General features: G+C 37.0%; 1 protein-coding gene across 1 annotated transcript in view; it reads left to right on the plus strand.

Annotated features, from left to right (window-relative positions):
- Positions 1-26,184, plus strand: part of LOC145984390 (uncharacterized) — a 121,166-nt gene that overhangs the window by 13,275 nt on the left and 81,707 nt on the right. The window contains exons 4-6 of the mRNA XM_083118054.1: positions 2,049-2,192; positions 4,887-5,349; positions 6,012-6,134. Of these exons, the coding sequence (XP_082974180.1) occupies positions 2,049-2,192; positions 4,887-5,349; positions 6,012-6,134 (730 nt within the window). The remainder of the gene's footprint in view (positions 1-2,048; positions 2,193-4,886; positions 5,350-6,011; positions 6,135-26,184) is intronic.

Consider the following 26,184-nt stretch of genomic DNA (forward strand, 5'->3'; position numbering starts at 1 on the left):
GCATGCACAAACATGATCCAATTCTTGAATCTACTGTTGGGTAAAGAATAGCTGCCACTGCAGATCTGAAACACTCCACCAATAAGGGAATGGTCCTAGCTTCAGAAAACTGCGCAGAAATTGGACATTTAAATGTTAAATTCAAAGTCAAGGTCTTGCATCTTGATTTTTCTCACATAACAGATATTATCACAGATCATTTGTGTCTGGTTAAACAAAATACAAAATGCACACACAATATCATTTATTAAACCTTAAGTTATTGGGAGACAAGCGAAACACATAACCTGTTGCCCCTGAAAAGAAAATTTAAAGAAATGCATAATATTTTTGCAAACATCTTCCCCATTAGCTACCGTGTTAACCCTGAAAATTAAGATTTTTGGTCCTAAGTATACATACCAACATAAAAAAAAACAACCTAGAAGCCACAAAGAAGAAATCGGGAATTTCAGAGTTCAGAACAGTATAATTACATGGCTAATCCTTATATTTGATTTTCTTTGGGGGATGATAAACGAGAATTTGTTTCTTGCTTTTAGAATCATTAAGACGACCGGAAGTATGAGAAATGGGTGTAACTATAGAATTAGGTACGACTACTTCACTCAAATACTCGCCTAAAATGTATGATTTGGTTAAATATTTTTCTGAGGGGTGAAATTTTACGTGTCCTTAATGTCTCTCAATAACTTAACTTCACGGACGAAAGGTTGGTTAAATAGATAACTCCCGTTTCATTTTGTTGTTGTTAGCTGTACTTAATACTATACATAGTTTTACCAAGAAATGTCCAATTCTTGCAGCAATATTTTATTGTCATTTCATAAGAAAAAGCCAAGAGAGAGGCAAAGCAAAAACAACACTAAACCTGACATAACTAATGTTATCCAAAATTCAAGTGTCAATATCTCTAGTTTCAAAACACGAATCGCAAAAAATTTTTCTCTATAATACTGTTCGGAAAAAGCATACAAAAATGATTCACTAGAAGTAGGCCGTTTTTCAATGATTTCAATAACACCTGATTTCGAAGGTTTCAGAAAATTATTCATGAAAGTAGACTGACGCAAGGTAGCCTTTTCCTGTTCTCTCTGCCTTTTCCTATTTCCTGCCCCTGACAGTTCTTTCTTTGCTGTACTAATTTTCATTGGATGCGAAAACGGAAAACCAGAAAGAAAAATTCAGAAATATGCAAACTGTTAAGACCGTACTCTTCTAATGCTGAGTATCCGAACGGAAGTAATAGTACGAACTATTTTTTTTTTTTTTTTAATGTTAATCATTGTTGCTGGTTATTAAAATGTTCAAAAACATCCAGTAGCCCTTTTGGACAGCTGCCTGGCGAGTTCTGAAGCAGTGAATGGAAAAAGAAACACCAACAATTTAATTCGTAAAAGTGAGAATGGATCTTATAAGGGATTGTTGACATTTGAGGACAGGTTCTCTGCAATTGTTGACAGTTGATTGATGCAGCAAACAAAAGAAACGGTGTTTTGCATATTTTGTTTCCTCTTACATATCTCCGAAATGTTTCAGTCGGAACTTTGCAATGTGGAAGTTGCATAGCAACAAATATGCACAAGAACAAGAACAATTTTACCCCAAAGAATGTATTCAGTAAATGAAATCCGACTATGTTCTGCCTTCATGTCGCCCCGGCATCCGTGAAACAACAGGAGGTATGGCCGTACCATCGTATTCCCCCTGGAGCCGCCGGTGGTTGGAGGGGGGTCAGGGGGAAGCAGAAATAGAAATCTTCCATTTTCCTTTTGGCATCAGTTTCTACCTGAAACTGGTCAGGTGGTCGACAAGGCTGCTAGAGTAGTTCATTCCAACCCCTTGCCTGCTGTTTTACTGAGAGGTGAGAATCACGTGAAAAACAAGTGTCACATATGAACTGTGACTTCGACTAGAAAAAAAATATTGCGATTTGAAAATAATAGGAGATGTGAGATCAATTGATCTAGTACTGCTAGACTCCTCAGTGCATATCACTGAATGCGATCACAAATGAATGCACATATGACTCATTTTTTGTATTGCAGGTTCCTAAAACAACAAGTTACAGAAATGAACATGAAGCAGACTTTCTGATTGCCTTATGCAAGCATCTTCTAATCCAAGGATACTCTCCATCACAAATCACCATTCTAGCTACATATTCAGGACAGATGTCTCTCTTCAAAGAGGTATGTTTACATGAAAATTCATGATACCTGACGTGGACAGCAATAGTCTTTCCATTTCCAGGCTTAAATCACATTCTAGTGTGCATGTTTTTGTTTACATAAGAAAGTATCACATAGGGAATGCAAGAAAGGTCATTTATTACCCACATGTTGAGGGAAGATGCTGCCTAGTATGGAAAACTCTCAGGAAGATTTCAGACCAAAGGAACATGCGATACATGTTGCTTGGGAATGAGTCAATCAATAGCAACCATAGCAGCATGAAAGCTGGAAATTTTCAAATTCAGTGCTAGGAAGACATACATTTTTTAATATTTTATTTTCATATTTGCTTATGGAAATATCCATTATCTTTTTCTAAAAACAACAAGCACAGTATGTGTTTTTTAATGTTTGTGCATTTTCTGTGTCACATTATCATTAAATCAGGGTAATAAACATGCCATTATAAATTGTCTTGCTGTTGGTAATCAAATTATAAAATATGCAGTGATATGGTAGTGTCGGCCATATATTAGATTGTATTTGTGACACACAATGGGGAGGGGAGAAAGGAATGGCATGAGACTCTTAATGAAAGAAATTACCTATGTAACAGATAAAGTGATATATATATATTATCATCTCGCTGCCGTAGGACACTAAAATGTTCATGAGGTAAAATGTTATAGATACAAGTCCTGAAATTTTACTACGTTATAGCTGTATTGATCAAAACATGACACATTACTGATTATTATACCTTCTGTTCTCACATTATTTTAGCAGTTTTGTCTTGATAATATTAGTAGAGGCCTCTTTATTTTGAGCACCACACTAAATAAGTCCAGGCACCTTCTTGTTGGTGCCCTAATTATGTATCACTTCTCTCATCTGCCTACTTCAGTTGAACCAGATCCAGTCCTCCTCCTCTTTTGTGGTTCAGCTTCACAGTGGGCCACTTCCCACTTTGGCACTCACAGGCTATTTTGTATCCTTTTCTCAAAGGTATTTAGTTCACTTCCACACATCTGAAGTAATTGCTGACACTACTTACACACTCTTTACAAATGTCTACTCCATCATCTTTTTCTTTTTATTCTTTGTCTAGCCTTCTCTTGGTCTCCGACAGAAAGAAAAAATAGAAAAAACCTTCTTCCTGCTCCTCCTGGGGTCGCAGGTTTCTACCAGAGCTCCTTCGTGTCTTTCACAAGAGGTGCTGCCTTCTTGCATATTTTGTCACACTTGCACAGTTATGTATAGATTTCATATTTACTTGCTCCTAACCTATCATGGATCATATATGAGGGTACATTAGCCACACTAAGCCTAAATTAATCCCTTGCTATGCAAATAAAATACCCCAGGTGAGATGGAATAGATTAGAATAAAGACAAATACACAAAACAAATATAAGGAACTTGAACCCAATATCGCCTACCTAAGGTTTGTGATTGTCTCTAGTGGTGTACAAAATCAGAAAGATAAAACTAGTGACAAGATTCAAAAGAGGGAACATTTCTGGATGCTTACTGAAAATTGGAGCCAATTCCAAATAATTAAATGGGTGCAGGGGAGATTTTATTAAAAAAGTTATGTTTAGGCCATATTGGGTGCATATCTTCCACATCAAAATATGTAACAGAAATTGTAAAGAAAGTACCACAATGTTGTTTTCATAGGTAGATAAGTATACTGATGCACTTACATTTTATTTACATAATGACATATGAGATTTGCACAAAGAAATAACATTGTTTACAAAACAATGAACAAGGAAGTGACATGTCACAATTTGTTACCAAAAGACCATGGATTACACATCACAGTCTGGGCAAATGAAAGATCCTTTATCATCCTTAGTGAGTTCTTAGTCTTCACGTTACTACACTATAGGTACAGTCAACAGGTTCAATCATATCATTTGGACAGTCTAAATGACATATAAACATAATTTGTTGAATTAACCATGTAACTACTTAGGAACAGCAAATAGGCCATATTGGGTTCAGGTACCTTATAAATAAAATACAAAATTTCTTCCAGCATCTTCTCACCAGAGTCCTTCTTGACTGGCTCACTTTGCAATCCAGAGAAGAATACCAACTCCACACGAAACAAAAAATATATATTTATATAAAAAAATTAAAAATTAAAGAAAATGGTGGTTGCATCAGAGTATTGCATACTTATTCATGCTGTTACCAGTTATGCCTTCTTTAGAAATGCCACTCTGGATCAAGAATTAATTACTCCAATCCAATCTTGTATTAATTAATAAATTAAATGTTTTAAGATCATATTTCCAAATGTGTAGTTTTCTTAGTTGGATTCATGGCTTTCTTAAACCATATTTGCCCCCCCCAAAAAAAACTGACTCCTGAGAAAAAGGGGCTGGTGCCTGAATTAGTTTTAGTTTTTCTGCCCATGCTTGAGACCCAAGAGCCCATATAAGTTGGTGTCAATGAAACCAAGCATCTTGAAACTTCCAGTGGTAGCACATGGCTAAAACATAATTCATGCCAGCCAATTGTAAACACAACACCAATACAACACCACCTGCATCAAGATGGCATCAAAAGAAAAAGATGAAAGAAAAAAGGTGACTTTCAGAATTAATAGGTTCCTGAATTAAAAGCATCAGAACATTAAATTGTTTGCATCTGTGTACATTTATGTACGTGTAGTAATATTTTCTCTTCTTTTCCATTGCAGTTGAAAAACCACGACCGTACTCTAGCAACTGTGTGCATGACCACTGTGGACAATTACCAAGGTGAACAGAATGACATTATTCTCCTGTCCTTGGTCCGAAGCAATGAAACAGGAACTGTGGGTTTCCTCAAGACAGAGAACAGGGTTTGTGTTGCTCTCTCCAGGGCAAGGAAGGGTCTGTATATTATTGGTAACATGGACATTCTCCGAAAAGGAAAATCAATCTGGAACAAGATTTACAACACTCTGGAAGAACAAAGAGCCATAGATACTCATTTGCCTCTGAAGTGCCAGAAGCATCCATCTGTGCTGACGCATGTGGCTTCAGCCAAAGATTTTATGAAAATGTCTCCTAAAGGTGGTTGCACACTTGCTTGCAATAGGGAGCTGACGTGTGGCCACAGATGTAAATTGGTTTGCCACACGAAAAGTGAAGAACATGAATGCCCCACCCCAGTAATATGTGACTACTAGTCTGACAAGGTCCCTGCAGCAAATCTGTACTGCAGAGACCTCTAGTGGCATTCAGGAAAAATGCTACACTCTGTGCATGTAAGAAGACCATAGAGTAAAGGAAAAGCAACACTCACCTATAAATGAAGGCCTACAGATGAGTGAAAGGGGACCTGTTTACTCGAAGTGTCATACCTCATAACCAGAATTGGAGGGGATATATCTTGAGGACAGAGACCAGTGTATGCTAAGAGTTCTACTGTGTGTATGTATGAAATAAATACTCAAATTTAGGTTAGTGGAATTGAAGTGAAGGGGTGAAGTTAATCGAAATAATCATATTGTGTGTGCTTGCCCTTATGAACTCAAAAATTCATTTTATTTACATTTCATGCCAAGACTTTTTTTTGCGGTGCTAAAACAAGAAATGGGAAACTCCAAGCAAAACATCATAAAAAAATTGCTTGTGATAAAAGGGACAATACTATGTTGTTATAATACCTATGTAGGTACATTGGTTTTATTGCATGTTTGTTTCTTGCTAAGAGTATCAAAAACAATAGATATTTCTATCCAATTTGGTGCATAAAGTGACCTGAAGTTCCATACAAAGAGTGAGAAACTGCCATTTGGGTTCCTGTGAAAATTCCTTACCGCTTCTGTCTGTTCCAGGCTTCCAGATGCATCATGTGGTGGTAGTGACATATGAGATCCTAAATGTCAAACCCTCTGTGTATGGCATTTTACACATTCAGATCAGTGGCAGCAATAGGAGATCTGCAGACATCACAGTGTGTATGTTGAGGAGAGAGGGAGGGGCATGATGAGGATAAAGGAGTACCATCAAGTAGTTGCTTTCATGCCACAATCACCTGTTCTAGTCACTGATAAATTTGTAATATTTACCCTTTAACTGAGTATGATGAGCAGTGGCTTCAATGGATATATTCCTCCTTGACATTCTCTGGCTAATATCTCCTGTGCATGATGAGCAACAGACATGACTATTGAGTTAGTTTACAAGTTATATACATGGTATATAACTTGGCATAATCACCACAAGATGGAGACACTGCTTCCACCTTGGTCCACTGCCAACTGTGTTCATCTCACTTAGCCAAGGCATGTTCCAATTCACGAGCCTTATGAGCAATTTTCTTTTGACTCATTGATTGAATTAGCTTATTTACGCCGTAGTTCTGAAACTTTTGGCTAATTGTGATGATGAGGATGAGTAATGATATGAAGAAATTGATGAAGGGACAGTCACAAAAAACACCCATAACCAGACTGAGATTCAAACCTGGGCCACCTCACTCCTTCCATTTTTTCATGATGGTTCAAGCATCTTCCTCGAGTATAGATGATGCACTTTTGGAGAGAGAGAGATGAAGACTTCGATTCTATTCTTGTAATTTTTTAAAATTACTCCTTATGGAAGAGATTTGGCATGTGCAAATTCCCCACTTAGGGGGTTAATATTTATGAATTATTCAAACGATGGAATTGAAAACTGTGATGAAAGTTTCTACAAAGAAAAGTTCAATGATTTGATATTCAACATACAAAATTCCTGTATAAAAATTAATATGAAATATCATAGATATTAATGTCAATCAAGAAGTTGTTCATTAATTAAAAGGTTTGTATTTGTCAAGTGTCAAACATTTTCGACCAATAAATAACATGAATTCAATTCTAATAATGCATATAATTTTGTAGTGCTGCAAAAGTATCCCTATCATAACATTAGGGTGTATGGGAGAGTCTTCAGCTTAAGTATAAAAATCTATTGCACTATTTCTATTGTATTCATTACAGAATAAGTAAGATGTTGCCCTATAATAATAATAATAATTACTATTATTTCAATTTATTCAATTTCTCATTCATGTTATAATGGAACTGATGAATTCTCATTAATTTTTTCACACCTGCACATATGTAAAATATATATGTACTGTTAAATACAGAAGAAAGTTACAAGGCTCAACTTACATAGAAACCCTTATTTAATTCTGCAGGGAGTGGAAGGGAGCAAAGGCTGCATTGGAACCACTGGTTCAGATGCGAGTCCATGATACAATATCCCAGTTCATAAATGGTTCAAATAACCAGATTTAGAAATTAAATCAATGGCAGTCCCAATCTACTGAACATAACATCAAAAGAAATTACATACAACTATGCAAATATTTTGATTTGGTTTATTTTACTTCGCTTTTCTGCCACTTTTGGCTAATCACAAAGATGAGGATGAGTGATCATATGATGAAATTAATGAAGGGACACTCACAAATAACATCCATACCCAAACTGGGATTCGAACCAGGGACCCCTGGCATCGTAGCATGGCATGCTAACTACTGCACCATAGAGGCCAGCTATGCAAATATTTAAATGGAAATGGGCACATGAAGTTTTGGTTCAAGATTTCCTTCTTAAGTTCAGATTCTTGTAGTGGTGCCATTACAGGTAAAGGTTACGAATTTTGTACCTCTGTATGCACTAGCATACACAGGAATTTTTCGTGAGTGACTGGAATTGTAAAGGTGGGTAGTACATAGGAGGAAGGGTGGATGTAAAATAACATATTTTGTATATTTAGAACTTTCCACTCTCAAAAATGGCAATCAGGGTCATTTTAAGGGGTTTGTTTTTCCTAAATTATTTTATTGTAAAATGTTGATTTTTGCAAAATTTAGGAGGGGACTGTAGCCCCATCGCCTCCTCCCCCTCTGTGTATTCCTGTATCTGTATGTGTTTATGAGGGTACAACTATAAAAAGATGATAATAATTACTTACGTAGTATGTCCAGAAATTAATAATAGGGTTTACGAGCATAAGAGTACTACATATGTTATCAGCATTCCAATAAAGATATAATGATGCTTCCCCTTATGTAGGGAACATTGGATAAAGTAAAATTTAATAAAATTGGTTAAGTTAATGGGTTCAAATCCCACAGTAATTCATTACGACAAGTTTCTCGATGATTGTCCTGGCCAGAAGAAAAATTACATCCTTCTACCAATTCATCTCTGTAGAGGCTGTTGCTGTGATTAAACAATGTGTAAAAACATTTTACAATGAAAAAGCGAATTTTAACAAAATGATACTTTTTAACTGGAGAAGTGCAAGAACAAGATTGGACAAAATAATGATATACCTACCGTATTGGCCCGAATATAAGCCGCACCCTAAAATTTGAAGGAGCGAAAAGAAAAAAAAGATGATACCCGAATATAAGCCGAGGGAAGAAAAGAAAATTAGTCCCCTGAAAGATCTTCTCGTTGAAAGTGCATTTTTTTCAGTTTCGGCTCAGCAGTAACCCAACGTCGCACATTATATTTGTCAAGTGCATATTTCCTTCCGGCCTCTCTGTTGCTTGTGGCTTTAGCGTAATGAACAACTGCAAGTTGGAAACTTGCATCTTAACTACGCATTATTCCCAGGCTTGATGATGCTTTCTTCTCCACACGATCGTTCATATTGGCGACAAACCTGTAGATCCACTTCAGTAGAAATGAATACCTGTATAAGCGTAGAGAAGAATGAACACAATCTTAATAAAAGGGTCATTCCATGTCAAATCATCCAGAATTTTGTGAAAATGTCACCCACCATCTCCGATTTTGATGAAATTCGGTATGCTTATAGAACTTTTAATGCTTATTACAAAAATGACAACTTTTTAAAAATTGGTCAAGGGGTTCAGAAGTTACGCACTTTTTAAGACCTCCGTGTACGCTCATGCGACTCCACTTTGAATGACATGCATTACGTTATAAACGATCGTATCTTCCCTCGGGTTTGCCGTAGAAACTTAAAAGTTTGTCATCTTTTGTTCAGAATAGTAAAAGCTTTCATTTAAATAACATTTCCGATGAATGCATCAATAAACCTGTATTTTTATATATAGTTTTATATATTTTTTTAAAAAAATAAATTACTAACTTCAAGAGCAAATTTCATGCAATGCCCCCCCTTCAGTTTCCCCCCAATTTTATATGTAGGTAGCTCAGAGTGTGTACTAATGCCTGATGGACAAATTGGGATGGGCAGTTCAGGGACAGGGTGATAAAAAATAATTTGCATAAAATGACATTAAAAGTAAATCTTATTAAAAATGCGTATGTATTTAGCACAAAGCCTGAAGTACAATATGTTTCAAACTACAATATTCAAAATTTATGTTCACTATGTGTAAATGTAATCATAGGCGTAACCTGGCGGGGCAAAGGGAAACACTTGCCTGCTCCCAAATTTATACGAGACGCATCCAGAAAGTAAGTTTCCCTATTTTTTTCACGTGAAAGTAAACATAATGAGCCGTGTAAATTGCGCATGCGCAGCAGAGCTAAGACGTATCAATCATATGCCAGGTGGACAGATTCCGCCGGGCGCCAGTAGCGAGGCAGCAGTGGTCCGAAGTGGAAGCTCGTATTGCTTCTCCCACCGCATGCCAGTAGCGAGGCAGCAGTGGTCCGAAATGGAAGCTCGTATTCCTTCTCCCGCCGCATGCAAGGTTCGGTCGGTGATAAAGTTCCTGAATGCACAAAGCATTGTGCCAATTGACATTCATCGTCAGCTCTGAGAGGTCTATGGGCCGAACATTATGAGTAAGCAGATGGTGCGTCGCTGGTGTCGGCAGTTTTCGGAAGGTCGTCAAAGTGTCCATGATGAAGAGCGCAGTGGGCGTCCGTCCCTCATCACTGATGATCTGGTTGAGCTGGTGCGGCAGCGCATCGTAGAGAACCGTCGCTTCACGATTACGAAGTTGAGTAGCTTTTTCCCGCAGATATCGCGATCCGTGTTGCATGAGATTGTCACGCAGCGCCTGCTGTTCAAAAAATTGTGTGCCAGGTGGGTGCCGAAAAACCTGACACCCGAACACAAAATGAAACGTTCAGGAGCAGCACTGACATTCCTTCAATGGTACCATGATGACGGCGATGATTTCCTCGACAGGATCGTAACGGGCGATGAGACGTGGATTTCGCACTTCACCCCGGAAACCAAGCAGCAGTCAATGCATTGGCGGCATAGTGGTTCTCCGGTCAAGAAGAAATTCAAACAGACGCTGTCGGTACAGAAATTGATGTGCACCGTGTTTTGGGACAGGAAGGGCATTTTGCTCATTGACTTCCTCCCCAGAGGTGAAGCGGTGAACGCTGACCATTACTGTGAAACACTAAGGAAATTGTGACGTGCCATTCAAAACAAGAGGCGTGGCATGCTTACTGCAGGTGTTGTGCTCCTCCATGACAATGCTCGTCCACATACGGCTCGGCGCACAGCATCTGTTTTGACGGAATTTGGCTGGGAGTTGTTTGATCATCCACCTTACAGTCCTGATCTGGCTCCCAGCGATTTTCACGTTTTCTTGCACCTCAAGAAATTCCTGTCCTCCGGTGAGCGTTTTGGCAATGACGAAGAGCTGAAGACGTCTGTCACACGCTGGGTCCATTCACAGGCGGCAGAGTTCTACGACAGTGGGATCCAAAAGTTGATACCATGATATGACAAGTGTCTCAATTCTGGTGGTTGCTATGTTGAAAAATAGCTGAACCTTTGCTGTACCTGTTGCCAATAAATGGTTTCCTGAAACTGTGTTGTTGTTTTTTTTTAAAAAAAAAAAATAGGGAAACTTACTTTCTGGATGCGCCTCGTATATTAATTAAAATTTACAAGTTAAATATATTTTGTGATCCTCCTGGCACTTGAGGAGCAAACGAATAAAGAGTAATAATTGTAATTTTTCAAATATATTTATCAAATAATCCTGGACACTATTTTTATGCGATGGAAAACTTTGTGATTATCTCAACCCCAAGATTATCCAAGTGACACCCATTAAGATAGTACCAAAAAATTGTACTCTATGCATTGCCAAAATTTCATGTACTATAAATTGTGCCGTTCACATTTTAGATGGATATATTGACCATTTGAAACACACTAAAGTATTTGACTTATCACTAAGTACATATGTCCATCCATTTGTGTTGATAATGTCCACTGGACACAGCATATGATACTTTTTGGCCAGTAGTAGGAAGTTGATGGACCAAGTGGATGCAAGAATTTAATAGCTACATCTCCATTTTCACGTGGACTTTTGAAGCAATCCTACAAACAAGTTTGAGTCACGCACACACATGCTACTACATAACTGTTTATAGTTGGAATTCGGAAAGTCACTTCTTCACAAAGTCAAACCATACAGTTATACAAAACATATTACATCAGCACTTACTATTTTTGCTATGACTGTTATACAACTAGTGTTTCGAAGTAAATAGTTACGAAGTTACAAGTACAGTTACTTTTTACTTATGAATTCTAACTGTAACTAGCTACTTTTAAAAGTAAGTACCTGTAACGTTAACAACGGTAACAGAGTTACTTTTTGCGGTAGGGAAATAGCTAGATTGGACAATTCTATTCCAGACTATAAAAATAAAATATGTACCTTCCCCGGATGTTGAATGCTAAATTTAGAACATCCACGCTTTACTGTAATTCATTTCTAATTGTATGTGAAAACTCCATTGTTTTTGGTAGACTGCTGCGTTCGTTTGGAATGTGGTTGTCCAGCTAGGAAAAAGTCATTGTCGAAGGAGTGGATCTTTGGATTTTGTTGAACTTGGAATGGAGGAGAAAGAAATAGGTGCAAGTGGAATAAATTACACCATATTCAAAATACCGTGGTCGGCATACAAATGATTTTTTAATTATAATCGTTCAAGCAAACCTGACTGTGTTTTCCATCATTTATTAGCAGTAATAATGTAAATATATGAATACATATTATGTACTAGAAAGATAAGTAAAACACGGAAGTCTTCATGATCATTGATTTTGTGTAACTTTTACACAAATCAATGATCATTAACAGTACATTACTGTTACAGTAACTGTAAAAGAAACTCAGTTACTTTTAAAGTACCAGTAACAATAACTTATTAAATTTTTTAATGATTGACTGTAACTCAGTTACTTGTAAGTTGTAATGATTATATATATAATATATATAAAATTATATAATTTTTTTTTAAAAAAATGAAGTTTGTTGAAACTAACTTACAGTGGAACATCGATTTTAAGTTATCCAGGAGACCAAGCTGAAGAAACTTAATACGCGGGAAAATGTAAAATCTTAGAAAATTTTTAAACAATTTGCTATGTTGGGACCACCAAGATTGAATGCAAAATGAAGAAAAATGTAAAATCCGGGAACTTAAATCGGATTCTACAGTTCCCCTGTAATTTTTACTTGCAAATTTTAAATTAATCTATAAATTTGGGAGAGGGCAAGAGCTTCCCTTCGCCCCCACCAGGTTACGCCTATGATTACACATAGTGAACATAAATTTTGAATATTGTAGTTTGAAACATATTATACTTCAGGCTTTGTGCTAAATACATAAGCATTTTTAATAAGATTTACTTTTAATGTCATTTTATGCAAATTATTTTTTTATCACCCTGTCTCTTAATCGCCCATCCCAATTTGTCCATCAGACATTAGTACACACTCTGAGGCTCTGTCCGAAAGGTACAAAGTACAGACTTGAAGTATGGTCTTGTGCGGAAGTGACGTCACCTAGTGCAGTTCGAAAGCACCAAGAACAGAAGCACGCAAGTGCACAGGTCGCAGTGCAGATAGTTGGTGACTAGGTCACGTGGTTTCCGCACTCGTTGTTCATTTGTTTAAAATCACGGAGGTAGAAAGCCAGCGACACAGGTATTTTTTTTTTAAATAGATATACGTTATGGGCCAGCAAGTTGTTGGTTATAGTTCTCCTAATGTGTGGAAATATATGTGTACGAACATTTGAAAATGCTATGTGATTTCTATGGTGAAAAATAAGTGTTTAAAACGCGAGGAAAACAACGAGTACTCAGTTTTATCTACTGATCGTATTTGGCGCTGCAGTCGAAGTGCAATTCGAAAGACTTGTACTTCCAGTCCACGACTTGAAGACCGAACTCCAAGACCATACTCGGAGGATGCTCGCTTCAAGTACGGTCTTGCACCTTTCGGACACGGCCTGAGCTACCTACATATAAAATTGGGGGGAAATTGAAGGGGGGGGGCATTGCATGAAATTCGCTCTTGAAGTTAGTAATTTATTTTTCTAAAAAAAAAATATATAAAACTATATATAAAAATACATGTTTATTGATGCATTCATCGGAAATGTTATTTAAATGAAAGCTTTTACTGTTCTGAACAAAAGAAAACAAACTTGAAGTTTCTACGGCAAGATACGATCGTTTATAACGTAATGCGTGTCATTCAAAGTGGAGTCGCATGTGGCGTACACGGAGATCTTAAAAAGCGCGTAACTTCTGAACCCCTTGATAACTTTTAAAAAAAGTTGTCATTTTTGTAATCAGCATCAAAAGTTCAATAAGTATACCGAATTTCATCAAAATCGGGGATGGTGGGTGACATGGCCTGGATGAATTGACGTGGAATGACCCAAAATCAAAGAGTACGTTATCAAGAATGTTGACAATTTTTACAATGCCCAGTTAGAAACAACAATGCTATTGTTGGATAACATTATGGTATCTACAATGCGGCCAGTTTCTACAATGCTATTGTTGCATTATCATTATTTCAAATGAGAAATCAGAACATTTTTAATAACATAGCCTATGATATATATTTTTTTAAGGTCGAGAATATAAGACGCATCCTAATTTTTCACAATTGAAATTTGGATAAAATGTGCGGCTTATATTTCGGGCCAATACAGTATAGACATCTCATTAATATTAATTATTATAAAAAAGGTAAAGGTAAAGTGCTCCCCTGTGCTTAGCACCACTCCATGAAGGCATATAGGGGGTGTGGCGGTAACGCCCCACACTTTCTTGATCCGGTCGTGAGTGGGGGTGATATATTATTATATAATAATAATATTAATTATTATATGTTATGTTTATTATTATTTATTTTAGAATTACATATTTGTGTTGTAAATTCAGATTGATTTGATTTTTGTTTCTGTATTTTGTTATTCTATTTTTTTAATATTATGAGTATTTTCTGCCATTTTTGGCTATAATCATGATGACATGAGATTACATAAAACTGGGAAAGGGACACTGTTAAAGAAGATAAAAAACCCTGTCATGCCAGAACTCAAACCCAGAAACCTGTAGAAGTTAATCACTCATCGAGCTTGACCTTGGAGGCAGTGAGTTATGTTTCTGTTCATCAATATTCACAGAGATAAACAATGATAATGTGTAAACTTTTTTGATAATTTTTAAAATACCAGAGTTGAAATCAAGGTAATAGTTGATGTTGTGACAGGGCAACTGCTTTTTGATATTAACGTCTGACTACGTTTTCAACCTCCTAGGAATCTACCATTCATTATGTTTTAACCCAATCTTGTCCAACCTTCTGAAGAAGTTATTTAATGTACTTGAGGAACTAAAAGTATGTGACAAGAAAAGTGTAAAATCATCTGTGTTGGCATGTGATGTTACTTTGCTTTATTGCCAAAATGTTTATATTAATTTGAAATACTTAATGTAATAAAGTACATATTTCGATTGTTATTGTCATATACGTTTCACATAATTTATAGTAATTGCTTACATGATCATATTATTGTGATATACTTTATAGTAATTTTTTCCTAGTCACAATCTTACAAATAATTTGTAGTTCAGTTGTCATTGATTCTTTAAATACATTTTACCTGCTATTTACTTTGTATATGCTTATTAAATTGTTGTTAATTAAATTTGATTACTGCTATTCTACCAATAAGAAATCATGTATTTGTCGTAGTTATTCTGCCACTTAAGCAAATATCATAGCTATGCGTTAATACTTAAGGCAATCATAATTTGTCATGGGCCTCCAGGCTAAATTGCAGCATACATAGTACTTTATAAAATATTGTGTTTTGATAATGTTGCCTGATAAGTTTGTTCCACATCTCTTACTGTTGTTAATTTTTCTTTGATATTGTTGTATTATTCGTTTGCTTGAAAAAATCAGCCTTAAAAGACTTTCATGAAAGATAAAAATACTACCACTTTGCTAAACAATTTCTACAACTGGGCATGTAAGGGGTGACCTTCTGGTAAAGCACTCAAATGCCAACCTTACTTTCCATGTAGTGCACCACTGGAAACTGCAATGTTACAGGCCAATGAGGCTCTGGCCAACAGACAATATAATCCTCTGTAGGGCTGGGTTGCCCTGTGTTTTGTGAGTGCTGAGGGCCACTTTACAGCCTCAGCTCTTAAATAGGTAAGAGGTTTTAGTCCTCAGAGGCAGTTAGTGATTTTAGTTTTGGTAAGAGGCTGGGTCCCACTTAATGTGATGGCGGTAAATAACCAAAGTGTTGACACACCCAAAAAATTTAAATTCAAATTCAAAAATTCAAATTTCTATAACTTATTGCAATATATAACTTTTCTTGTAGGAATGTAATGGTGCTTATGAACTCTGAGTTCTCAATAAATCTATACTAATCAATCCAGGGTTCCAACTCTGCACATGGAGCTCCTGCACTGCATAGCCTAATGTCGGAATTCTGGGGGAGTTCCAAAATTTTGGCACTGACCCAGCATCAATAGGACAACTCGGGAGCTACTTGGAATGAATGAATGAAAGTTGTTTAAATTTTTGGAGTGTGACCAGGGGTGCCCCCTCCCAAGGCCCATGATGGATGCACTCCCCCCAAAAAAGGTAGAACATTCGCCCCACCCTCCCCCTTTTATGCCGAATTATTTACTCAAATTATTTTGGTCAGACAAAATTTGCGGAACAATATAATACCGACATTTTTAAGCAATATACATTTTCTTTAGGCTCACTTTCATGTTTGCTAACATAAAACGTACAAAACTGTTCAGGCCCACTGCCATTGTTTGTGTACTGAACCTTATTCTTCAAAGTTTATCTGCTCGACTAACCTTGTATTAATGCGAAGAGCACGACTCCCCCCCCCCCCATCTCCTCATCCAAACCGATTCTAAAGGCATAAGAGGTGGTGTTTTATTTCAACCCTATCGCTGCTATCACCCACAGGTAGGTAGAAAAACTGTACATAATAACCAAAACTAAAAATCAATAAGTCAATCAAACGAAACGATCGCCCCATTTTTGTGTGAAGATATATAGAATTGGTATAAAATTTTGTCCCCCACCAAAACAAATTACCATGACACAGGCACGTCATGAGACCCTCCTGTGGGCACTCCTGGTGACATGTATGGCCATTTTGCACTCTTCAAAGAATACGAGTAATAATCCTATTATCTAAAAACCCTTACCTGAAAGTTAACAAAAGGGGTGTAAAGAGTCCCTTGAGAAAGGTTAAAGAAGTGCAAGGTTGTGAAGGATCTGCACAGAACAAACAGCATATTAAAAAGTTAAGGAAAGACTAAAAATGTCCTACGAAACAGTGTAAGAACCCCACTCTTCTCAAATAGATAAAAATATTTGTTAAAACACTGTCATCATCTCTCCGAACATGAATAATAAATAGTTGTAAATATTAAAAGTTTGTCTAAGTAAAATTGGCACATTTGATAAAAATATGCTGAATGCTTAAAGAAGAATTACATTACAGGCACGATATATTTGAGGGTCCAGCCCTTACAGCAAGTGACCATGGAACAGATGACTCTGTCCAATATGAAGCCAAGTTAACGGAAGCAACAGGAGCACACTCTGGTCTCAAAAGCCAGAAAACAACAGCGATGGGACTGAATGCACTGTATATTAATACTATACTGCAATATGCATTTTGGCAAACCAAACCACAATTGACTACTGCACAATGAGTTCATTATTCCCACATTTGGTATGCGAGAATGATAAAAAAAAAAAACATATGCCTTACCCAGGATGCCATAGAGCATTTACAAGGGGGTAAGACAATTATATAAACAATGAATCAAATAAAGAAAGAACAATTATTATTAATATTATAAACTAATAACAATAAACTCTTTTTCTTGCCGATCTATATTATTTTCTTTATTTGCTTGTGGGTGCTCTTCCACTAGATACCCTAGCTGAGTGAATATTTAATAGAACTGTTTTCCTTTATTCGTTCATATTTCATGTTGTTAACATACTGATATTCATTTTCATTTGTCATTAACTTTTACACACTTCGTTCAAGACTTAAATATTTGAAAGTTAAGAGGAGAATGTATTTATGAAGTTTACCTTGCATAATCTCTCACATAGAAATCTCATCTTTGGAATTTCGATATCTCATGGAACCATTTATTCTTTGGATTCAGTGCTAGAATAAGAAAAGATTGGAATTGTTTCCAGCATTTTACATTTTCCGAGCTAATATTGGTATTTGGTTATTCTGATGGTATACAATCATGGGCGTCCGCAGATTTTTTCTGTGGAGGGACAAGCAAGGTATTATTCCATGGGCATTTTACCCCGATAATAGTGTTGCCCCCTCAAAAAACACCACTCGAATTTGAAATTATCGCTTTAATGTAAAATACTATGACTGAAATCAAATTATACGTGTGAAATAGGATACTTTTAGGTTGACATTCGATTTCTAAGGGGTAGGTGAAACCAACCATCCTTGCCCCCCCCCCTCCTTCCCTCCTTCCAGACGTCCATGTCCCTACATTATTATACTTGCACCTAGAAATTTAGTGTAGAGGAATCTTATCGCGGTTATTAAATGCTACTCTTAAAGAAAATAAAGTATTTTCAAGCCAGTCCAAAGCAACTAAGGGGAAAGGGGTTGCAGGGGCGCAACCACAGGGGAAAAATGGGCATTGCCTTTCTCCAAACTTGGATGAAATCAATTCTAGGAGGGCAAACATTGAGGTAAATGAAAGCAAGAAATGCTCTAGTTGGCGCTGGACTGGCTACCCATTTGCTAGTTTTCGCTTCACACGATATTTGTTACCGCGTACTTGTCGATCTATTGCGCAGAGCAGTAGGTGTGTGTGGGATCCCGAAAAGTCGGGACCGAAATCGGGAAAATAAATTTTCGGGATTCCAAGCAGTCAGAAAATACCGAATGGTCATTTTAAAAAGTTGTTAATTCTCAACGTTTCCTGCATTGTAAATGTCTGGAACTTATCGCAATTTGTTAGTTTTTGTACCAGAAATGCAAAGACAATCACTTAAGGTGAAAATGACTATAGAATTCGAGATTTATGGAGCTTTGGGAAATTTCGAACATTTCCCGTCCCGAAAATTTCCCTAGTCTGGATCAAAAATTTTTCCCGTCCCGATCCCATCCTGAGTAAAAAAAATTCTATCCCGCACACCCCTACAGAGCAGACAATCTATGGCCGCTATTCACCGGATGTTTACATTTCTGTGCTTCCTTGGCGCTGGCGGGGACTGCACTTCCGGTTTTGAAAATGGTGTAAAGGCAGTGTCTTCGGAAAAGGCGACAATATTTGTGTGGCATTTGGTTTCAATATGAGATAGGGAACAAACAATTGTTCTCAGGTATCTATGCATTGTTTTCAGACAGAACCGATATTGAAATATAAGTGGATTTAGGCAGTAAGGTGAAAAGATTGGACACAAACACGTGGGAGTAGGCTCTGCAGTTGGCACTTCATCAAATCAAATGAAAATATTTTACATGTTTTGAAAATTATAATTGTCTAACGCACATGTCTTGATTAAATTTAAAAGTTGGAACTATTAATAATCATATTATAACGCATTTGCCTTTTAGTTCTTCATAAGCTCTCTCTCCATGGGCATTGGTAGGTCAGTCGACCCCCCCCCCCATGGAAATTGGCATCCTTCATTTTAAGTTGCAAAAAAGCAGGAAGTTTGTTATTTTTATTGTTAATAACATAAATAAAGTTCACTTGGTTAGTATTCGAACAGAGTAATCAATGTAAAATATGCATTAGATTGAAAAATACAGGAACCAGGATATTTTTTTCATATTCTACCATTTAATTCAAAGAATAAATGGTTCCACAGTTTTCAGAATTAGAAAAAAATTTAGATGAGGTTACACAGTATAAACTTTGTGAGTATTTTTTCTAACTTCTAAAGTCCTTTCTTGAATGACACTTGCAAAAGTTAATAACAAACTACAATATGTGTGTATTTCAGTATAGTAACTATGAAATGTAAAAGTATTAATGGAAAATAGTTGTGCTGGATATTCACTTGGGATATTGATGTCAGTCAAACATTACAATGAAATATAATAATGTAATATACAATTAAATGATAACTTAGCCTATAACAGTTTTATGCTTGGAGGTGTGTACTCGTATTAGTTATACTGTCTCTACATGAAAGTAACACCAAGAAGACATTTTAAAGTTACAATATAAACATACTATTCTGTAATGGATTAAAACATTAAATATTGAGAGATAATATAAAGGCAATACTAATAACATTATAAAATTATACTAAAATTGCACTCATGTAATATAACAGATACAACATATAAGATTGGATCCAGCACTCTTGTGGATGAATCCATGAACCTCCAATCCATCAACCCACAAGTGAGTTGATGGATTAGACGTTTAAAAATTCACTCGCTGAGTAATGGTACAACAGATGATTTCTTAATTTCTTCTTCAATTTGGCTACTGGTTCAATACTTTTTATATGATCTGGTAACTTGTTGTATAAGTGGATGCCTGTGGATTTTGGACCTTTTTCAAATAATGTTGTGTTATGCATTGGAACTGCAAGATTGGAGTTATTCCTCCTGTTGTAATGATGTATTTCCTTGTTGCATTTGGAGAACTTGTCAGATCCATTTTTACATGCCAAAATAAATTAAGTATATAGAGGCAGGGTAGTGGTAGAATGCCAAGTTCCCTGAAGATTTCCCTACATGGTTCATTCCAATTCTATCCCATCATAATTCTTAATACTTTTTCTGAAGATTAAATATTTTTGTGCTGTTTGCTGCATTTCCCCAGAATATAATGCTACTCTATGTGATCAAAAGTATCCGGACACACCGCGAAACGTGTGTTTATCATAGATGGCGACACAGTACTGCCATCTACCGCGTGGAACACATAGTCAGCCAACTCAGTAGTCTGCAGACAGTGTGAGACAGCAGTATGGGATTGTCTGAGGAACTCGCAGACTTTCAACGTGGTTGGTTGGGTGCCACTTGTGTAGGAAGTCTGTGTGTGAGATTTCCACCCTCCTAAACATCCCTCTTGTCCACTGTTTCAGATGTTATAGTGAAGGGATGTGTACAACCAAAAAGCGTGCAGGCAAATCTCCCATGTTGACCTCTAGAGACCATCGAGTGTTGAAGAGGGTCGTACAGCATTATCCTCAATCATCCATCGCCACCATCACACAGGAATTCCGAACTGCATCATGATCTACGCCAAGCACCATTACTGTTTGGCGCAAGGTGCGGCAACTTTGTTTCCATGGCCGAGCAGCTGCCCATAAGTCAAACATCACACAAACAAATGCCAAACACCGCCTCGTGTGGTGCAAGGAGCGTCGAAACTGGACCACAGAACAGTGGAAAACCGTTGTGTGGAGTGATGAATCACATTACACAATGTGGCGATCCGATGGTAGGGTGTGGGTGTGGCGAATGCCTGGTAAACGACATCTACCAGCCCGTATATTGCCGACAGTGAAATTCGGAGGTGGCGGGGTTACAGTGTGGTCATGTTCCACCTGGAGGGGGCTTGGCCCCTTTGTTGCTTTACAAGGCAATGTCACGGCACAAGCTTACGTTGATATTTTAACAGCTTTCATGCTGCCTACCGTCGAAGACCAGTTCGGGGATGACCATTCTGTCTTTCAATCAACACGACCGAGCACCCGTCCATACTCCAGGGCTTGTGGGGGAGTGGTATGACGACAACAACGTCCAACTAATGGACTGGCCTGCGCAGAGTCCTGATTTGAATCCCATAGAAAATATCTGGGATGTTTTGGAATACCGACTTCGTGCTAGACCACACCGATCCACATCAATACCTTTTCTCATTTTGGCGCTCTGCGAGGAATGGGCTGTCATTCCTCAGGAAACCTTTCGGCACCTGATTGAAAGTATGTCTGTGAGAGTGAACGCTGTCATCAAGGCTAAGGGTGGGCCAACACTGTATTGACTGCCAGTGTTTCCGATGGAGGGTTGTCCAAACTTGTACTTTATTTTCAGGTGGGTGTCCGGATACTTCTGATCACATAGAGTATATGTAAGTTGCGATTGGAACAGACTAAAATATAGGGTTTTTATTGTGCTCTTTTCTGTTATATCTTTCATGATTCTTATGCCATATATGATTTTGCTTAATTTTCCTGCTAGATAGTTAATATGGGTTAGGGTGACCAGACACATACATTCAAAAAGGAGGACAGAGCATGGCGAAAAAGGAGGACAAAGTCATAAAAAAGAGGACACCGCAAAAAGTTGCAGCACATTTGCTATTATTCACAATTTAAGCAATATTAAAAAAATCTTGCCAACATTTTCCTCACAGATACTTTTCAGGTGATCTCTTTCAATAATTTCTTCTTACCTTTAAGCAACGAAAGCAATCTCCTAATCAGTTATTTAACAAAATGACAAAGAATATGCAACAATTAAGATTTGCTTTAACTTAAAAACAGTATTAAGATTTTAGGTAGTTTAGATTGGGTAGAGAAATATGATTTTAATGCCACGAACATTCCTAGCACTCTTTCAACATCAGGGGAAAGTGACAGCCACTTTACACTTTACCTCATATTCATTTCTGGATATTTTCTTGCAATATCATTGTTGAATTTACACTTTCGCTTTGTTATTTCATGAAAGTAAATATTACTTAAAGGTAAAAGGTAAAGTGTTCTCCTGTGCATAGCACCACGCCATGAAGGCGTATAGGAGGTGTGGGGGTAACGCCCCACACTTTCTTGATCCGGTCGTGAGTGGGGGTGATGTGATCAGCATCACGCCCCTGACTGCCTTTACCCCCCAGGTACCCATGTTATTCGACGCTGGGTGGGCACCGGGGCCACTTCCACCGTTAGAAAAGTTCCCGGATTTGAACCGGCCAGGGATCGAACCCGGGACCTTGAGCATGGTAGTCAGACGCGTTACCGACTGAGCCACCGCGGCCAGTAAATATTACTTAATAATCAAAATTCTCACTAGGCGTTTCTGTATTGCCTGTACGTATAACTCGAAAAGGAACTGACCAGGGACGGCGACAGGGGTGGGCAAGTGTTCACCCAAAATATCCTGTGCCCACCCGATTGGCCACCCAATCAAATTCTCTGAGTACATATGCTTGGGGATATGTAAATGTTTCAATAAATAAGTGTATTCTGGTGTTCGTTACATGTATATTTTACTAATGAATATTATCTACACTAGAGATATTCACATATCATCATCCCACAAAAAGCTGTCTTAACTTTGTCATTAGAAAGCAAAAAGAATGACTAGAGAACTTGAAACAAAAAAATGCCATCAATTGAATACTTCTATGATTAGAAGCAGCTAGTAGACTTAGGAGGTGCAAAATTATGCAGGGTATGGTCAAGATGAGATCAGGATTTAGGGTGACCTTGAGGGATGCACCTCTGGGCCTTCACTGGGGAAACTGCTTGGAAAAGTACTGCATAAAGAAAAAAAAAGAGGAGGTACTGCAGATGTGATGAAAAATGTAGAAATACGTATAACTAACCACCTCATGTAGCCTAGCGAAAAGTTATAACAAACTGTGAAGGGGGTTGGGGTGGGGTCTTTGTGTTGTAAGCTCCGGGCCTTTACATATATAAATCCCGGCCTGCGCATGATTAAAATAATCTATAAATAAACAAACAAAAAACCCATCTTAGTGTTGCTTCCTCCAGCAACACAATAAACTATTTCGACTTTTTAATTAGGTCTACATTGAAATTCCAGAAGTGTCTCTTTCTTTATTTCATTACAATTTTTATGCCATCTTCAAATATCTACGTGGTATACAAACAACAATTTTGTATTCGTTCTACTAATAAATACTAATAAGAAGTAATCACAATAATCACTACAATACCGAGGTGTATAAATTTTGATGTAACAGTTATGTACATTTGGAAAAAGCTACAGAATTATGGAATTTATAATAGCCTAGCAGTTGATTCTTGTGATTAACTTACGTAGAATTAAAAGAAGAAAGGGGTTGGTAGGAAAGCTTTGTTTTGAGGGTGTCAGAGAACTAATCAATCACAATGAGAATGATTTAAACTTTAGAAGCATCAGAGGTTCAGCAGAAAAGGTCAAGAGAATATGTAGATGCAGATGAAGTGAAGAAAAAAGATGTCACGAAGTATCCATTAGAAAATTTTGTTTGTTTTTAAATCCACTTTTATATACTCAGATAGGCTAATCGGGACTAAACCTACAGTTTAAAGTGGAGTCCGAACCAGTGTGCATTGTGCTTCTACCAGGGGAGGTGGCAGCAGAAGCCAGAACCTCTTCATTATAAGCCGACAATGTCATGCAATTGGAGAAAAAATATACAGAAAGAACTCACAGGAAACGTGTCATTTTATCACTACATTTAAGAGGGTGTATTCAAACTCCACTTTTGCTGATTCAACTGATTTGTTCTATGTGAAGTCACTTTTCTATTAATTTGGCTAATGGCGACGATGAAGTTCAATGGTGATTAGGTGAAAGTGACGAAGGGCGAAAACAAATACACGCAGACACTGAAAATACAACCCCTACAAATTATTATTTTGACTGTGGTTCCAGGCGCCTGAGATTCGTTGACCTGCAAGATGAAAGTTTCCAGGGTATGATGGGCAGGATAGAGGTTGACATTTGAGCGCTTTCAAAAAGGTCGCGCCATACAACCCAAGTCATCTGTGAAAAAGAGATTAATTACCAGGTATGGTGATCAATTTCGATGAATTCCTTGTGTCCAATGAATATTATAACTAAATATTCAAGCTCATTCATTTGAATTATGGAAAAAACAAATCTTCACTGTTGTTGGTGTTTACATACATTCTGTCACCATCCTTAAATGCATATATAATGTACACATAGCATGTGTCTTGTATCGAAAGAAGAAACAAGATATTTCGTTTCGTAAAGGACGTTAATAGTGGTGGCAAATAAAAGAGGGTAGTCGAAACTTGCGTAACTGTAAAAGTCGAATTTAGTATAACTTGCTTTCCGAATCTAAAACGCTAAAATTACATTTGAGTTCTTGAGTTTTTGTTTTAAGTAATGGGGACTGGACCTCCTGCGGTTTAAAGTGGAATATGAATCTCAGTGTGTCTCCACCTGCTGTCTAATGTGTTTGTGTTCGTCTTCTGTAGTAGTTCCTCCATTCATATTGGGGGTTAGGTGTAGAGCTGACAACTCTGCACTGTAAAGAAGCCATGTCAAGAATCAGCAATATAAGGCCATGGATGTTCCCAAGGTAAAATATTCCGGAGGTAAAATAGTCCCCCGTTCGGATCTCCGGGTGGGGACTACTTTGGGAGGTCCCTGGACTAAGGATAAGATCTACGTTAGGAATAAGGATATTAAATTAGGCACCTGGAATGTTCTGAGCCTTTACCGGCCTGGGGCATTTCAGTGTACAGTTAATGAGATAGTTAAGTATAAATTAGATGTAGTAGCTGTCCAGGAAGTTAGGTGGCCAGGAGAAGGGAATTGTAAAACTAAAAATTATACTTTTTTCTATGGTGATACTGAAAATCATAATTTTGGAACAGGCTTTTTCATAAATAATAGAATTATCTCGGCTCTTAAAACAGTAGAATTTATTAATGATAGGATATCATATGCAGTTTTACAGGGTAAGTGGTGTAAAATTATTTTAATAAACATACATGCACCAACGGAAGATAAAGATGATAATACTAAAGATGATTTTTATACAGAGTTAGAACAGGTCTTTGATAAATTTTCTCAGTATGATATGAAAATTCTGTTAGGTGACTGTAATGCACAGATTGGCAAAGAAGAGACATTTTAAACCCACGATTGGTAAAGAAAGTCTTCATGAATTAAGTAATGATAATGGTATAAGATTGATTACTTTTGCAACTTCAAAGAATTTAATTGTGAAAAGTACCACTTTTAAACATAAAGATATCCATAAATATACCTGGTCTTCTCCAGATGGTAAAACTCATAATCAGATAGATCATATTCTCATTGATAAGAGAAGGCATACTAGTATAATTGACGTTCGTACACATAGAGGTGCTGACTGTGCCAGTGACCATTATTTAGTAATTGCTAAATTAAGAGAAAGACTCTCAGTGATAAATCATAAACAACAAAATCTAAAAGTTCTAAAATTTGATACAGGAAAGTTTACTGATGAAAGAATCAAGAAAGATTACCAAATTAAACTGTCAAATAGATTTGATGTTTTGCAGGATTTAAATGATGATGAAAATATAAATGAAACAGACGTAAATAAGAATTGGGAGCAGATACGTAATGCAATAGAATCAGCAACTAAAGAAAGTATAGGATACCATAAACCGAGAAAAAGTAAGCCATGGTTTGATAATGAATGTCATAATCTAATAGAACTAAGAAATCAGGCTAGACTTAGGTGGTTAAATAACTCTGATGATACAAATCTAAACAACTATAATAGAATAAAGCGAGAAGTTAACCGCACGTTTAGAAGTAAAAAAAGAGATTAGTTACTTGAAAAGCAAAATTAACGAAATTGAAACAAACAGCAAAAATAAAAATATCAGAGATTTATATAAAGGTGTAAATGAGTTTAGAAAGGGGTGGCAACGTAAAGTAAACTTGATAAAAGATAAAGACGGTGATTTTCTTGTTGACCCAAGCGATATTCTAAATAGATGGAAAAACTACT

This window comes from Lepisma saccharinum, chromosome 1 (genome assembly GCF_977018435.1).
Source record: "Lepisma saccharinum chromosome 1, izLepSacc3.1, whole genome shotgun sequence".
Taxonomy (NCBI): Eukaryota; Metazoa; Arthropoda; class Insecta; order Zygentoma; family Lepismatidae; genus Lepisma; species Lepisma saccharinum.